At 44.5% G+C, this 18117-nt stretch overlaps 1 protein-coding gene across 1 annotated transcript in view; it reads right to left on the bottom strand.

The window, feature by feature from the left end:
• The window catches only part of EXOC4 (exocyst complex component 4), a 356086-nt gene that overhangs the window by 53557 nt on the left and 284412 nt on the right, over positions 1–18117 (bottom strand). Inside the window, exons 12-14 of the mRNA XM_053405737.1 lie at positions 8514–8650; positions 3801–3956; positions 2373–2551 (exon numbers count right to left, since the gene is read on the bottom strand). Coding sequence (XP_053261712.1) covers positions 2373–2551; positions 3801–3956; positions 8514–8650 — 472 coding nt within the window. The remainder of the gene's footprint in view (positions 1–2372; positions 2552–3800; positions 3957–8513; positions 8651–18117) is intronic.

The raw sequence follows: 18117 nt of genomic DNA, 5'->3' as shown, positions 1-18117 counted from the left end.
TGTTTGCACAGTCAGGTGCCACACCAAAATACAATCTAGATGAAGGCGAAAGGCTAGTCCAGGAGAGAAGAGATCCCCACAGTATACAGATGCAATTCACAAGGACAATATTCTGAATGCTGTATTAGCACAGAATTCCAAAGTCTGCAGATAGCACGACACACTCATGAAACAAAGAGGGAAATGCTTAAAAGCTGCTTGCATTTAGCCTAGATTTATTGAACTTTAGCTCTGATTTGCTTGCACAAAGCTTACGTGGGTTAGACTGTTGCACATTCAATTTCTACTCATTCCGTACTCAACCTAATTTGCTTGTGGAATGTCTACATCTTATTCTCCCCTCTGCCTTCAGCCTCCTGGTCTCTTATCTTCACTACTCCTTGGGACCTCTTCTAAGTCTCTAGCCTGAATCTGTAAGAAGTTTTATTCCCAGCAAAAATGACAGCTTACCCTTTCCTCACAGTTGTTGGCCTGCAAGCTGCTTTGCTTCCTGAGCAATTGAACATTTGAAGACATCACTCCTGCTCAGCCAGTCAGTAGCAGAGGCTTCTCCGCCATAAACTCAATACACTTCAGCTCTTTGACATAGTTTTTGTTTTCAAATATCACCACCAGACCCAAGTTCTCAGGAAGTGGTGAACGCAAAATTGAAATCAATGAATGAAAAAGAATTTGCTTGAGCACTCTGGTGAGTTTAGCTACACGCTACAACCCTGGCATCCAAACAGTTATTGCTAAGAGTAAAGTTTGCATTCTTTGCGGGCGGGGGAAGAGAAAGAGGAAGAGGAAAAACAAACCAGGAGAAGACAAAAATGACTGTGTCATATCTGACTGGTTTGGAAAATACAAAAATCCAATTCTGAAGAAGCACAGATAAGGGGAGAGCTGTGGAAGTGCCATCAGCTTAGCAAACACTAAATAATGAACGAGGGAGAGACTGTGGGGTGTGATAAAACACTCCATTAGCTGGGCTGGTTTTAAATGAGTGATAATTGTGGCACAGACACAGAAAAAAAGGTTATTGAATTTTTATCTGTAAGAAGGGGAGGCCTTTGACAGATTAACTATAAAGTCACTCAGCCCAGTTTGTATATTGTACAAATACTGTAAAAAAGAATAATAAATAAATAATAAATAATTTTTTATTTATACCCTGCCCTTCCCGGTTCAGAAAACTAGGCTTAGGGTGGCTAACAAAAAATTTAAAACACAATACAACATAGAAGCAGCATAAAATACAGTATAAAAGCATGAATAGCAATAAAATTCAAAGTTCAAAAATCAATTTGGGGGAAATCCATCCAATAAACTTTAGATAGTCACCAGGGCTAGTTGGCTGAATTAGTCCCACTTGGGCCAGCGAGGACGCCAGGGGAGAATTAGCTGTGGGGTCCCAGAGCAGGTAATCTTCGTAAAAGGGGAGGGGGAGGAAAGAGATGGGAAATAAAAGATCAGGCTGAATTCAAATTAAAGGCCAGGTGGAGTAGCTCTGTCTTACAGACCCGGCAAAAGGAGGTTAAATCCTGAAGGGCCCTAGTCTCATGGGACAGAGCATTCCACCAGGTCGGAGCCATCACTAAAAAGGCCCTGGCCCTGGCCCTGGCGGAGGATAGTCTGACCCAGGACCTCTAAACTATGGTTATTCATGGATCTTAAGGTCCTCTGCGGGACATACCAGGGAGAGGCGGTCCCATAAATATGAGGGCCCTAAGAAGAGTGTCTTAACCCAAAATCCTGACCAAGCCAGGGAAACTGCTGGAGCTGAGGAGCTCAAGGTGTTGGGAACATAGGAAGCTGCTTTGTGCTCTGTTGCACCATTGGGTCCATTTAGCTCAGTATTGTCCACACTGACTGCCAGCAGCTCTCATTCCCAGCCCTACCTGGGGATACTGGGGACTGATCCCAGGACCTTCTGCAAGGCAGATGCACTGAGCTACAACCCTTCCCTGTAGTAACAAACAAAAACAACACCTCCCAGAGTTTAAAAGGACATCAATTGTTTAATTAGCCCAGGGGTCAGCAAACTTTTTCAGGAGGGCTGTCTCTCAGACCTTGTGGGGGGACGACTATATTTTTTTTGCGGGGGGGGGGGAATGAACAAATTCCTATGCCCCACAAATAACCCAGAGATGAATTTTAAATAAAAGCACACATTCTACTCATGTAAAAACACCAGGCAGGCCCCATAAATAACCCAGAGATGTATTTTAAATAAAAGGACACATTCTACTCATGGAAAACATGCTGATTCCCGGACCGTCCACAGGCTGGATTTAGAAGGCTGGATCCGGCCCCCGGGCCTTAGTTTGCCTACCCATGAATTAGTCAAAGGCCTGGGAGAAGAGGGATTTATTTGTCTAGAGATAACTCACTTTGTGCCACTGGAAGGTTGGAGAAAGCTGCCTTCATACGGCTGGAGAGCCATTCCAAACTTTCGTGCATATTGGCCAAGGCCTTCAGATCGCTGACATCAGAGAGAATCTCTTGTGTGGGAATCAGTTTATCACCCAGGTTCCCAATGAGCACTTCGGATTCTTTGCCAAAGGCGGTTCTAGAACAAGAAAAACACAAGGCACGTATAAAATTAACACAGAACCTAAAAATAGTGTAAAGAAAAGGACTTTCTCAGTCAGATTTGTCTGGGGGGCTTTTCCTGGTATGGGATTTTACACGTCCATCTGAGCCCATGCTGCTCCCACATCAGCCTGTCAGGTGCTCTTGATTCCTGAAACTGGAATAACCTGAATGTATTATTTATCAGTGCAACCAGCGACGTTACAATGGAGTTTTGAGGCTAGATCTGTACAGAGTAAGAAAAGATCAGACACCAGGATAATCTGAATGCTAGTCGTGAGTCACTTGCCTCACTGATTTCAACAGGACTAAAGCACAACTAAGTCTGGATCCGACTCATTTTTACTGAAGTTTAATGTATTTTAAATTATTTGATCCCACTATTCAACTAGAAGCAGCTCATGGCCAGACATTGAAAACAAGAATCAAACAACAGGAGGTCAAAACAAGATTGGAGAGATCGTTCTGTAGTATTATGGCAGTGGACAAAACTGTAGTGTAACTTTTGAATAAATGTGTTGTTTTGAATAAGAAGAAGAAGAAGAAGAAGAAGAGGAGGAGACACAACTTCATTACAAAATTTATACCTGCAGCAAGTTAACGTGTATGTACTGTCAAGATGGAGATAGCACTTTTTTTGCATATTTCTTTTTGCATGTTATATCATTTTGAGTTGCAAAAAATAGAACAGAATAAGTGGCACAACAATGAAACAATCCATGCTTTCTTCTAATTCATGTGAAGGAGTTTGACCCATTTCAAAGCTCGGCCAGGCTGGCTCCAGACTACAAGGAAGGGTGAAGAATTCCTTAACATAATTTTCCTAATGGATTCCGGTAAGTTGTAATAACAAGCCTCTCATTCATCACGAGGGATTTCTAAAACAACTTAGTAGCTCATGAACAGGCTTTTTCGGATGTCCCAGAGGGAGCGGCTGGGCGGCTGGACAGAGAAGGCTAGTAAAATTGATCACGGGGTCAGGCGGTCAAACACTGAGTCATCCACTAAAGGAACACACATTATTAAGTAACTTACAATGCCCAAAGGGAACCCTCCACAGTTCAGATCTATTTCCTGGCAACAGGCAACCCTGAAGAAATTCATCCTGCACATTCAAAGGAATTTGAGGGCTACGCATGTCTGCCCTGAAAGATAAGACAACCCATTCATGGCAAGGCTACCTGTTGTCGCCACTACCATTTAGGATCATTTTAGGAATAATTTACCTTATGAAGTCCTCCTCTTCCTCCCTCTTTGGTCGCAATTGCTTGGGCTGGGCCATGTTGATCCAGTTTGGAAGAGACTTCAGGAGTCTGGTGATATCGTCATCTTTTGCCCAAGATGCGCTGATGACCAGCTTTTCATCAGATTGAACAATGCTCCTACATCAAATGAGAAATGGTGATGTAAGGAAGAGGTGAGGTGTATTTCCTGATTATTTGATATTCCAGCTCACATTATGAAATAAATAAATAAACCATCACTCAAATGTGAAGGGTGCCCAGGCTGTGGAATAAAGTGTGCCCCTATACCATACCGTAGAGACAATTATAATCAACTCTTTTATTATTATTATTAAAGATTTTCTTGGTTAACAAAGTTTGAGCAATCTCTCTTTCATTCCAAGTTACATTTTTACAGATCAGTTTCATTTGTTGAGACATTAGTGTTACAATAGGGAGAAAAGGGGGGGAGGTGGAGGGGGGAAAGGTGAGTGGGGCGGGGGCAGGTAGCGATGTTTCTATTTTACTTAATATATGTTATAATCAACTCTGATCTCTGCATAACTGAAAATCAGCAGTGTTGATGAAGAATTATTTGCACCTCAAAAGGTTGTAAAGGGTTTTAATCAACAGGTTGGTTCAGTGGGAGATACTTCTTAGTTTCTAAATTCAATCTGCCAAAAGCAAAATGACGCAGTCTGAGTTTTCAAATGCTGCAGGATCCCAGAGCCTAAATCTCCATTTCAGACTTCACTACTCTCTGGAACAATGTGCTTTCCCATTTCCTAAACTATCAACCCCTGAGCTGCATCAAAAATCAACGCAAAATTGAAAAGCAGATAAAAGTAAAAGCTGTCTTGAACAACAAATAGCCCTCCAGCTCAGACTGTAGAAAATCCAATGGTTCTGCCTAGTATTCTGTTAAAAATATCAGAAAAACATAGTTATTTTTGAAGGAAGAGAGGAATTTGGTCATTTCCCCCATTTCCTCCTCATCGAGGGCCTATTTGCTAGACTACGTTAACCAGTATGCTTTGACCACTCAAGTCTGAAATGACAACAGCAATGAGGCTGCTACTACTCTGGGGCGTTTATTTCACAGTCTAACAAATACAACTGTTTTCTTCTCAATCCTGCATCTCAGAATTATAGTCTCAGGTTCATTTTATCCTATGTGCCTCCTAGACATAAGCCCTTGCAATACTCTCTCTGTGTTTTCAAACTTTTATCTAATAATTCAAGAAGGGAGTAATGAAAAGGAGAGCCCTGGAAAGTCACCATGCCATGTAGGATGGAATACAATAAAATAGTTATTTGTCACAGCAGTGGGGATGCCATATTTAATTCAGAACTCCACCCCACTTTTGTCATTCCTTGCCTGTGCCACCTGGAGCAAGCTGCTCCGTTTATGTGATCAGCTGTGGCAAACCTTGGTCTGGATTGTGTGGATTGATGGGGTGAGCAAATGATCGTCCCACTGCATGATGGAAGGTCGTGCTTTTGGTCTCCTCAAGGATTCCAGTTTGGGTGACGTAATGTAAAGGTAAAAGTAAAGGTAAAGGGACCCCTGACCATTAGGTCCAGCCATGGCCGACTCTGGGGTTGCACACTCATCTTGCTCTATAGGCCGAGGGAGCCGGCGTTTACCTGCAGACAGCTTCCAGGTCATGTGGCCAGCATGACTAAGCCGCTTCTGGCGAACCAGAGCAGCGCACGGAAACGCTGTTTACCTTCCCACCAGAGCGGTACCTATTTATCTACTTGCACTTTGACGTGCTTTCGAACTGCTAGGTTGGCAGGAGCAGGGACCGAGCAACGGGAGCTCACCCTGTAGCAGGGATTTGAACCGCCGACCTTCTGATTGGCAAGTCCTAGGCTCTGTGGTTTAACCCACAGGACCACCCGCCCCCCTAAAACTCTAACCACTACACCACACTGGCTTGACGTAATGCACGGCAGTACAAATGTGTCTCTGAAGGTGAGATCTACCCTCAGCATTCCTATGATAAAGAAGTAGTCAACATGGTACCCTCCTATTCCATGCTTCCTGCTTTGTTGTTGTTTAGTCGTTTAGTCGTGTCCGACTCTTCGTGACCCCATGGACCAGAGCACGCCAAGCTTCCTGCTTTAGGTGAAGATAAAAGGAACTGAACCAGGGACCTTTTGGACACACAGCAGACACTGTACCACTTAGCTAGGGTCTCCTCCTTGCAACTCCATGCTTTGGTGCATGTTATGTGTTTGGGGCCAGAGACCTGCTTTATTTGTGGATGAGCATGAATTTCTCATATTCAATCATGTTGAATCTGAAAGTGAAATCTGTCGCTGACTCCTGGGGTGCTTCTGTCACTAAATACCTGAGGCTCAATTAGCCCCAGCGGCCTCCAGATCTTCCCTAATCAAAGTCCCGAGCCACTCTGCTATTTTGTTTCCAGGGGTTATTAGCAGCCATTTGAATTTTGGAAGCAGTGCAGGTTCTGGAGCTGCTATGCCATCTCAAGCAGATGTCTTATGCACTCAACGCACTGAGCCGTGAAGGGAATCGGGCCTTTCTCTGCAATGCCCTGTCACCTGTTTGTCTGTTACGCCCCTTTCCTAGCCCCCTCCTGGGAGCCAGATACAACACAGCAACACAGATGGCTCTGTCTGTGGCCCAATGAGCCAAAAACCAATTATTAGATTGTCGTGCTGGTGGTGATGATTAACCCTATTACCAGAACAGGAAAAATTGCATAGCTAGCTGCTTTGAGATAGTGGTGGTGGGTGGATTCCGGTATCAGTTTTAAGATGACAGCTCTGTTCTTCAATGAATGCCACCTCCTCAAGTCTGTGGTGTCTGTGTTTCTCCCACCCAACCCCTTAAATGGTCCTTGCATTTTCTCTGCCACTTCTGATAGCTGCTGGAATCCTAGGGCTGACCTCCACATCCCCTAGTTAATACTCTGCATGGAGATGTAGCACATCGCCCTCGGGAAACATGGCCATTAGGACAGAGGGGCACCACAGACACGGAGATGCCAGCATAAACAAACTTCATGAGCCAAACCACAAGGAGTGTCTGCTGCTTCTCCAGCCATGAGACTCCAACTGCTTGCCATGCAAATAGCTGTGCCCAGGTCACACTTCAAAAGGGAAGTGTAGGATCAACACCTTAGCTTAAACTTAGAGGTGCATTTAACCTCTCATGCACCTGCTGAATCCTTTATGTACTAATCTGATGGGACGCGGGTGGCGCTGTGGGTTAAACCACAGAGCCTAGGGCTTGCCGATCAGAAGGTCAGCAGTTCAAATCCCTGCGACGGGGTGAGCTCCCGTTGTTCAGTCCCTGCTCCTGCCAACCTAGCAGTTCGAAAGCACGTCAAAGTGCAAGTAGATAAATAGGTACCACTCCGGTGGGAAGGTAAATGGCGTTTCCGTGCGCTGCTCTGGTTCGCCAGAAGCGGCTTAGTCATGCTGGCCACATGACCCGGAAGCTGTACGCTGGCTCCCTCAGCCAATAAAGCGAGATAAGCGGCGCAACCCCAGTCGGCCACGACTGGACCTAATGGTCAGGGGTCCCTTTACCTTTAACTTTACTAATCTGATAAATGCACTAAAACCTTTGGCAGGACTGGAGGTGTGAGTTTGAGTTCTTCATACGACCAGGAAGGCTTGGACAGCTGAGAATAATCCCTGGCCAAGCTCTTGGGAGAGCCACTGCCAATCAGAGTACACTAGGATAAATGGACCCGTGGTCCGATTCAGCACGAGGCAGCTTTAAATGACAGGATGATGGGCTATGAATCAGAATGCAGGAGCACAATCCAAGGTTCAAGAGGCACCTCCAGTTAACGGGTTCTGGGTAACTGGGATGGGAAACGCTAAAGACATGCAGGGCTAGATAAATAACTAGCACCATGCAGTTTCTTATACACATTCTCTCCCTCTCTCACAATGAGTTAGGAGAACATCTGGTGCCCCCATTATGCTCTTCCAATCACATAAAGGGTATAATGACTTCTATTTGTACCTAGCATGAGTTGGTAGATCAAGTAGTGTATTTTTCAAGTTCTGTGATTTTTTATGTCCTCCTCTTCCTGTAATCAGGGATTGGACACTGAAATGAGGGCTGACCTAATTGTGTCACTGCAAATGCAATAAATAAAGAGTTCACTTGTAACTTCACTTGTAGGTAAACAACTTAAAGCAGGGGGACAGGTAAGTTTTGTATTAGTGGGACTGGGGGTATTAACTATGTATGTGCAAATAGGCTAGTTATTGTCTCACCTTTATCCTTGTAGCTGTACCCCTGCTTTAAGTCGTTTACCTACTGTCTTCTCTTGTGCATTATTTACTACAAAGGTATGCCTTAATTATGCATTACATGGATGGAGCATTGCTCCTCCTACCGCCACCATTAAACCCATCCATCACCAACAGGTCCCAGGGCACGCTACAGCACTTTAAAATTCAGTATTAAAAGCAGTCAAAACAAATTACAATACAGCGGTAGTCTGTATTTTACAATTTTAGGACGTCCTAATGGTTTTATTGCACACTGCCATGAAATCTTTTTGAATGAGTTGGCAGTGTAGAAATACACTTATAGGTAAAATAAATCTAAACTTATTCCCTTATTTGCCTTTTCCTCCTAAAGAAGAAAACCTCCAAATGCTTCAGTCCGTCCTTGAAGGGAAGGACCTGAAGGGTGCTACCTGGCCCTCAAGCAAGCCTTACCTGTAGGCCACAGTGCAGGTGTCCTTGTATTCCTGGAGTTTGACACACACCATGTTGAGGAACTGGTCAGAGTAGGCGCTTAGGTCGTGCATCAAATTCATGAGGTCCTGGACGGTCTTTTCCACAATCACTGTGCTCTGCCGAAAGAAAGAAAGAAAGAAAGAAAGAAAGAAAGAAAGAAAGAAAGAAAGAAAAAAAGAAAGAAGTTTTTTAAAGGCTTGTCATGGTGGGACCCTGCCAAGTAAAACATTTTTCAAGCCTTTCTAACTTTATTTGGCACAAGCAAGCAAACCAAGAACACCACAGTTAGTCTTAATTAAACGCAACAATTCAATACAATGGCGTAAGATTCTTGTTTTCAACTTTGGGTACTTAGTACTTCTTCATGCAGAATATAGTTGAATTAACCGATTCACTCTCACAAGATGTACCGTAGATTCCGGCGTATAAGACGACTTTTTAACCGCGGAAAAGAGGTTTAAAAAGTCGGGGGTCGTCTTATACGCCGGGTATGGGCAGCGGCAGGCTCCACTCCGCGCGGGGAGAGAGTCGCCCGGCGTGGAGCCCGCCCACTGCGGCTTTCTCCCGGCGCAGAGCTGCCCAGCATATTAGGCGACTGGGCTTATAAGACGAACCCCCAAATTGCAGCTGCCAATTTGGGGGGTCATCTAATACATCCAGTCGCCTAATACGCCGGAATCTACGGTGGTGATGGCCGCCAATCCTCTCCTTCAGAGCAAATTTATGGAGGGTAAGGATATGTTTACTAATCATCATGGCTGTGTACAACTTCTACTGTTGGATGCAGTATGTTTCTGAATACCAGTTTCTGCGACTCACAAGTAGGGCAGGCACTCTTGGGCTAAGGTCCTGCTTGCAGGCTTCCCATAGGCATCTGGTTGGTCACTGCGAGAAAAGGTTTCTCTTTCTTTCCCAAACTAACCCATTCCCCAAAACGCACCGCCCTTTCTTTGTTGGCAAAGTGCTCCAGCCCCCAATCATTTTGCTTTACTCTATATCTTTTCCAGGTAAGCATTTTTTTTTTAGTTGGTTTCTATGAGAACCTCCACATCCCTTTCTCAATTTGTGTTGGCCCTGAAGAGCCAGTGGCTCAAGCCAAGATCCCCACAAGTCATCTCAATGCAGCTGGTTTGCTATTACAGCATTTTGTACGCTGTCTGGGTATCTGCACACTTCTCTTTCGTGTAAGCCCCACTGATGGGTGCAGGAAAGAAAGCGAAAGGTAAAACTAGCTTCCAGAGGGGCAACTGTGTTAGCTTCTTGCAGCAAAAACAAGAGTCTTGTGGCACCTTAAAAATTACTAACCAATTTAACACGCTGCAAAATAATATTTCGCTTCACAGAATAGCAGGATTATTTTCTGAGCGGTGCACTTAAAAGCAAGAGGCTGAAGCATCTCCCAAGCCCTGCTTTGGTTTACATATTGAATTAAAGTCCTCCGTGTTGCTGATTCCATTGACTGCGACAGGTGAGGCATTCTCTCCCTGCCTCCCTTGCAAGCGAGTTGGACACTTTTTGCATTTGAAGTTGCAAAACCTCATCAGAGTCAAAGCTGGAGCCTCTCCGCTACCTTCCCCCAAGCCTGGCTTCCTTCTCAGCATTGATTTTAAGATTAAAGTACTGCAAGAAGGACCCAGATCCATAATCCTGTTCCTGCAGATTTACCGGTGAGTGACAGGAATTGATTCTGCTCTCCAAGCTGCTAAAAAGAATAAGGAAGCCTCCCCCTCGCTCAGCGCTGCAACCCGGCCCTTTGCATGTGCGGCACGTTATTCCGAGGGAAGTTTGACAGTCGTCAAAGGCACTTTGCAAAGAGTGTCCTTGGCTGGGAATATAGGGTGGTGGAAAACACTTCAGCTCTGCACATCGACTGATATTCCACAGCTGCCCTGTACAACTCATGACTTTCTGAGCTGAAGGTGTCCCCTCGGTCATTGCCTCAGTCCACCTGGGGCTTGAGGAAGCTCCTGCTTTCAGAGGCTGCCTGGGGCTGAAGGAGGTAGGGCTGGTCAAGCACCTGGTCAGCCAGAACACTATATATATATATGATGGGACTGAGCCTTGGACTGAATCACAATCTGTGCATGGCAGCCCCCAGCCAGAAGGACTAACAGATCCCACTCCTGGGTTTCAACAGGTCCTTTTGGGGATTGACCCAGAGACCTTCTACTGTCCTTCAAAACATTCCATCTTCTCTTTATCCAACTTCATGTTTGTATGTCATGTTCAATTGTCCCTGGAGGAATATCTAGTACAGTGGTACCTCGGGTTACATATGCTTCAGGTTACATATGCTTCAGGTTACAGACTCCGCTAACCCAGAAATAGTACCTCAGGTTAAGAACTTTGCTTCAGGATGAGAACAGAAATTGTGCAGCGGCGGCGCAGTGGCAGCAGGAGGCCCCATTAGCTAAAGTGGTGCTTCAGGTTAAGAACAGTTTCAGGTTAAGAACGGACCTCCGGAAACAATTAAGTTCTTAACCCGAGGTACCACTGTATTGTAACAATTGCCCCAATGAAAGTCACCAGATGCTACAGTAAGGGTGAGAGATGATGCATCCGAAAACAAAAGTCTTGGGTTGCATGTGCTCTGGTCAAAAAAGAAATTAGGTTTATGAACTCGAACACCTGTCATTGGTTTCTCAGACTCACAGTGAAGGTAAAACTGACCAAATGTCAAGCTTCCTTGTTTTCAGAAGCCCTTCAGTTGGCAACTGTCATGGATTTGAGCACACCACTGGTCAGATCTCTACTGCAGATAAAACTAATGTTTTGAGTGTGACTACTGATCAGTGGAGGGACGCGGGTGGTGCTGTGGGTTAAACCACAGAGCCTAGGACTTGCTGATCAGAAGGTCAGCGGTTCGAATCCCCGTGACGGGGTGAGCTCCCGTTGCTCGGGACCAGCTCCTGCCAACCTAGCAGTTCGAAAGCACGTCAAAGTGCAAGTAAATAAATAGGTACTGCTCTGGCAGGAAGGTAAACGGCGTTTCCGTGCACTGCTCTGGTTCGCCAGAAGCGGCTTAGTCTTGCTGGCCACATGACAGAAGCTGTACGCTGGCTCCCTCGGTCAGTAAAGCGAGATGAGCGCCACAACCCCAGAGTCAGTCACGACTGGACCTAATGGTCAGGGGTCCCTTTACCTTTACCTTACTGATCAGTGGCCGAGCATCTGCTTTGTAAGACCAGGGTTCAACCCTGGAAGTATTTCTTTATAAGGATCCGGATGGAGGTTATGGGAAAGACCCTCCTATGCCCGAACCCATCCTTGGAGAGCTGCTGCCAACCAAAGAAGGCATTCTAGCCTAGAAGGAGGTTGTTGCTGCCATCAATACTTTTTGTATCTTTTAGATCTTATTAAGATTTAATGTGGAAACTGTTAATTTGGTTGTGTACCTTCCGATATGTTTTATTTATTGTTTATGACTATTTTTATTATATGTATTTTTTTCATGTTGTAAGCTGCCTTGAGGGACGCGGGTGGCGCTGTGGGTTAAACCACAGAGCCTAGGACTTGCCGATCAGAAGGTCTGAATCCCCGCAACGGGGTGAGCTCCTATTGCTCTGTCCCAGCTCCTGCCAACCTAGCAGTTCGAAAGCACGTCAAAGTGCGAGTAGATAAATAGGTACCACTTTGGCAGGAAGGTAAACGGCGTTTCCATGCGCTGCTCTGGTTCGCCAGAAGCAGCTTAGTTATGCTGTCCACATGCCCCGGAAGCTGTACGCCGGCTCCCTCGGCCAATAAAGCAACATGAGCGCCGCAACCTCAGAGTCGGCCACAACTGGACCTAATGGTCAGGGGTCCCTTTACCTTTACCTTTAAGCTGCCTTGAGCATGGTTTTCACTATGGAAAGGCGGCATGTAAATACAATGGTGTATGCATGCATGCATCTATGTATGCTGTGGTCAAATCCTGCTTGCTGGTTTCCCGCAGGCATCTGGTTGGCTACTGTGAGAACAGGATGATGGACTACACTGGCTATTAACCTGATCCAGCAGGATCTTACCTTACGTGCTCCTTAATGAGGAAGACCACACCTCACCAGGGAGGGCATTCCACCAATGGAGAACCCCCACCAAGAAGGCCCTGTCAATGAGTCAGTGCCAACCAGGCAGCACCCAGCTGTGGTACCACCAACAAGGGCCTCCTCTGCCAATTGTAGGGCCCGAGATGGTTGCTACCAAGGGTGGTGCTCTTTTAAGTATTTGAGTTCCAAATTGCTTGGGACTTCACAGGAGGAAGGTATGGGTTGTTGTGGTTTTAAAATTAGGAGGACCACACACAGGAAAAATAAAAATAAAGAACGTTGCAATATTGAAAATATTGTTTGTCTGGAGCGCATGTATCATGCTTTGAAATGATTTCCTGGATAACATCTGCCCAAACAAGAGAAACAGGGATTGACTGGCCCATGGAAGATAGGAAACTTCTGATATTTGATCCTGTATGCAGACTTCTGGTGTCCATCACACAACAAATCTGTGTAGGCCAGATGAAAGTATTTCAGCCTCGCAGATATTGTCCTTTACCATGATGGTGGATCTTAAAATTCAAGCAAACTAGAGATGAAAATTTTGCAGAACCCAGCACCCTGTATACGTGTATGTGTAATTTTCCTGCTGGGACATTTGGCGGATTGTGTTTGTGTCAGTGTCCTGTGTATATCTGGGGTTTTTAATTACTTTTCCTTGGCTAGCCTCCTGCAAGTGTTCAAGCGCATAAATCCACAGCATAAGGCTTTGGGAAGCATGATTCATTCCCTTGATGTGGCACTGATGGGGTCTATACAGCAGGGGGCTCCAGTGACCCGTGATGGGGCACTATTCATTAGGGAAGGGAGCTGCAAATATATAAATCAACATGTCAGAAGAAGGAGCCCTGGCCCGACCCAGCGGGAATGTGCGATACATACAGATTTGTTCCACTCCACGCCATTTCACCTGTCGTCAGCAGCGTGTACCGCACAGTAATCAATTAGGCTGACAAGATTCTCTACAAATCGGCTTAGCTCCAGCTCCTCCTGTGCCTTCAGGGTGTAGCACAGAGAAATGAGGCTGCAGCTAAAGGGAGGGAGAGGGATGCCCCCCTCTAAGAAAGCAGCAGTTGTAAAACTTAGCACAGAGTGTTGCTCTGTCAACGCCTATTAACAGTAACAGCCAAATGGAGCCTCCATGGTCAGAGACAGTATACCTTTGAATGTTAGGGAGCAAAGACCAGGAGAGGGCTGTTTCTGTTTGTTACTATGCTATGTATTTTTGTGTTTTCATATTGAAAACTGCCCTGTGATCCTCGGGTAAAGGGTGGTATAGAAATAATAATAATAATAATAATAATTATTATTATTATTATTATTATTATTATTATTATTATTATTATTATTAATCTAGAGGGGCCTCTGGCTTAATCTAGCAGAGCTCTTATGTTTTATAAGAGCTATTCAGGGGAACTGCTATTCTGGGGAGAGGGAAGGCTTTGGGAGACAGACCCAGGTTGCAAACTCAACATCACTTAAAGATTAGTTGAGCCACCCTGATATATATTTACAGGGAAGGTGGTTGAAAAGTGGCAGAAAGGTGGATTTTTTCCTGTCCTTTCAGTGCACACTTAGGAGGAAAAGCAAAAGGGGATTCAAATCCTTGTTAGTGTCATCACAAATATTCCTTGCATAACTTAATTCACACAAACTGACTATTCCCTCAAAGTAGGCGACACAAAATTCAACTGTGTAAACTCTAAGGAAACTAAGATTTTGGTTACACTACCAGGACTGGGGAGACCTAAATTCAAATCCAACATCAACTATGGCGTTTACCATTGGCCTTAAATGTCTCTATTACTTTGTTCCTTCCTACCTCCTTTCTCCACCTCCTCTTTGCTCATCTGCCACTGATCTCCATTTTAAGCTCAGCATTTCCACAGCTGCCCTGTCTGTGGGCATTTTCCTGAGCTGCTACTGACCACTGGAACACCCTGACACACAGGAGCACAGAAAATGGCCTTATACTGAGTCAGGCCGTTGATCCATCTAGATCGGTATTGTCTATATTGTCTGGCAGCAGCTCTTCAGCATCTGAGACCGTGGTCTCCCAGTCCTGCCTAGAGATACCACAGATTGAACCTAGAATCAGGCATGGCCAAACTCGGCCCTCCAGATGTTTTGGGACTACAATTCCCATCATCCCTGACCACTGGTCCTGTAGCTAGGGATGATGGGAGTTGTAGTCCTAAAACACCTGGAGGGCCAAGTTTGGCCATGCCTGACCTAGAGCCTTTTGCATACAAAGCACAGGTTCTACCACGGGGCAACAGCCCTTCTTTGACACCTGCTTTACTCTTTTCCACATTTCCCAGGAGAGAGACAGGACTCATCTTCTTACTTGGGCCTTCCTGTAAGATTTGCTTCCTGCATGCCTTCCATTTTCTACCTTTTCGTCCTTACGTGTTGTATCTCTCTTTAGATTGCAAGTGTGTGACTGGGCCTGCCAGTCCATAATCTTTCTTATGCACCCATTCTGCTTTTTGGTACTGTATCATACAGATTAATCAATATCTATTATATTTATCTATCCATAACTATCTCTCGTTATCTCTTGGCTACAGATATTGGGCCCAGAAAAGGACTTCTAGAGCTTGCAATCCTTGCTTTGAAGCAGAGAAAAACATCAGACGCTTCTGCAACTTCAATTAAAACAAGAGCTTGAAGTCTGAAGGACAGCTCTGAGGAAAACTGCGGCCATTTTGAAAGGCTGCCCCAAAGCCAAAGACCCTTCTCTATGGAGGCCCCTTGAACTAGAGAAGGGAGAAAACTGGCTTTGGTCAGCACATCAGGTCCCTATTGCCCCATCCCTTCTGGGCCAAATTTGGCAGGTGGGCTTCACATGATACGGTGCTTTGAAGTCCCCCAAATCAATGGATTAATTCAAAGTGCACACAAAGTTCTTTGCAAGCCCCTTTGAAGGATTTGCAAAGAGCCCTGCCCTCAGCTTTGAAATCCTGCTGCATAGTAAGACTTCAGGAGAAGTATGCTTGGGGCTTCTGAAGTGCCGCCAATCAACGTAAGAATTTATTGTTAAAATCCAGGAAAAGAATATGAACAGAAACAGGAAGGGGAGAACAACTGAACCTCTTAAGAGCATTGTAACAACAAATTCAACTGAGTAAAGTAGAAAAATATACTAAGAATATCAAACAAAAATGGCTTCAATATGGGAATAAACCTTCAAAACTTAACGGTTTATCAATGGCATTGATAAACGCCATTATCAACATACTTAAAAGAGTACAAGTGCCATGCCTAACACCATCAATTAAGTATAAGAACTAAACAGTTGAAACCTCACAAGATATAAGTGAACATGGCAAGTTTACCAAGTACCAGGAAACACCCATCAAGAAAACAGATAATAGAATATTTTCTACAATCACTGTGCCCAAAGTCACTAATGGAGATATAGCAATGTTGGGAGTCCTAATAATGGAAAAGGAAATTAATGAGATAATAGCTGACTTCATAACAAAGCATCAGGACCAGATGGGCTGAGTTTTTAAAAATCTTTTGTGGGGAAAAAGCACTTACGGGAAAATGATAAATAAGCCTTTGCAAATGGGAAATTTGCCAACATCATAGTCAGAAGTGATTGCAAAAGTACTTTCAAAAGCAGGGAAAGATTTGGCGATTCCACAATCAGATGGACCAATTTCCCTCCTTAATCAAGATGTAAAAATATGGAGCCCTCTATTGGCAAACAGGTTAAACAATATTATTCCAATATGCATACACCAGGACCAAACAATGTTTATATGAAACAGAAAATTACAATCTAGTGCCAAGAAGGCAGTGGATTGAACAGAACTATGTAATAAACAAACAACTACCAGCCTTTATTTTCCTGGATGTGGAAAAAGCCTTTGATAAGAATGAACTGGAAATTTGTATCAAGGATGCTACAATAAAGAAAAGAAACAGGAACTTTTAAAACATGGGTGGACTTGCTTTACTCTAAACCAATGCCCAGTGTACCACCCATCTACATGTATAATAACAGAAAGAGGAACAGGGCAAGATTGTAATTTCATAGAATTTGTCATCATTATCGTTTACACTTTATTTGAATACATACAGAATTGGCAGCACATGCAAAATTCACTCTGATCCCAGAATCCAGGCGGGAAGGCCTGCTTGCTGGTGCAGAATGGGATGGCTTCTGGTACAGAGCACACTTAATTTCTCTTCCAATCTTCCTCACACTTGTCATTCATTCAAAGGTCATTTCATTATAGGCAGAGACAAGCAGCCTTCCCCAGCCCTCTCTTGGAGCCTAAGGCCATACTACTTTGTGATACTCACAGAGATTGACAGGATTTCAACACTGGTGTGAATACTGCTAGGAAAGATAGCACCAGAGGCAAAATTGCCTTCACAACATCTGCATCAGTCTATCTGGGTAACATGCCCAGCCTGAGTTCAGCCACCTGGGTTCAAGGAATCCAATGCTTTGGTTTCCCCTACCCCCAGTATCTGGCACTCAAACATACTTGGGTGCCAGTTGTAGTGCTGGGATTATTTTCCTGATGTGAAATTTAGTGAGCCTCTATAATTTGTGTGTGGCAGTGCAAAAGCTCATTTGCAGGAAAAACACTAAGGGATGTGGGTGGCGCTGTGGGTTAAATCACAGAGCCTAGGACTTGCAGATCAGAAGGTCAGCAGTTCGAATCCCTGCGACGGGGTGAGCTCCCATTGCTTGGTCCCTGCTCCTGCCAACCTAGCAGTTCAAAAGCACGTCAAAGTGCAAGTAGATAAATAGGTACCGCTCCAGCAGGAAGGTAAACGGCATTTCCGTGCGCTGCTCTGGTTCGCCAGAAGCGGCTTAGTCATCCTGGCCACATGACCCGGAAGCTGCACACCGGCTCCCTCGGCCAATAAACCGAGATGAGCGCCGCAACCCCAGAGTCGTCCGTGACTGGACCTAATGGTCAGGGGTCCCTTTACCTTTACCTATAATTTGTGTGTGGTAGTGCAAAAGCTCATTTGCAGGAAAAACACTACAAAAAATGTTTGCAGTGGCCATAAGAGTGGTCTGCAGGCCACTGAGATCAAGGTACGAGCAACACATACCAGAATCCTGGGAATTAGGTGATCCTGGAGGGTCACTGCCAGCTATAACGCTGCAAGATTGGATGCACATAGGCAGTCTATTTTTTATTTGCTTATTTAACAAAATTTATATACCTCTTGACTGTAATAAAACCTCTAAGGCGTTTAAAAGAAATACAAGGATATCAATAAAAAAGGTAAAAAATGATCAACACACTTTATAAATAGTTAAAATTAACAGTAAACTAGATTAAACCATGTCAGCATCTACATGGTTGGATAGGTTTGCCTCAACAAGCAGGAGCAGAAAACAGTAGAGAGGTGTCTTCCTCATCTCTCTCTCTCTCTCTCTCTCTCTCTCTCTATATATATATATATATATATATAAAATATCAGTATTTCTCCCCCTAGCAAATTGTTACTGCTCTCTGAATTTCCAGGTTGTAGACTGGCTGCAAATATTGTACTATTTTTTATTTTTTTTTAAA

The sequence above is a fragment of the Podarcis raffonei genome, chromosome 10 (genome assembly GCF_027172205.1).
Source record: "Podarcis raffonei isolate rPodRaf1 chromosome 10, rPodRaf1.pri, whole genome shotgun sequence".
Lineage (NCBI taxonomy): Eukaryota > Metazoa > Chordata > Lepidosauria > Squamata > Lacertidae > Podarcis > Podarcis raffonei.
This window is presented reverse-complemented; position numbering and strand designations above follow the sequence as displayed.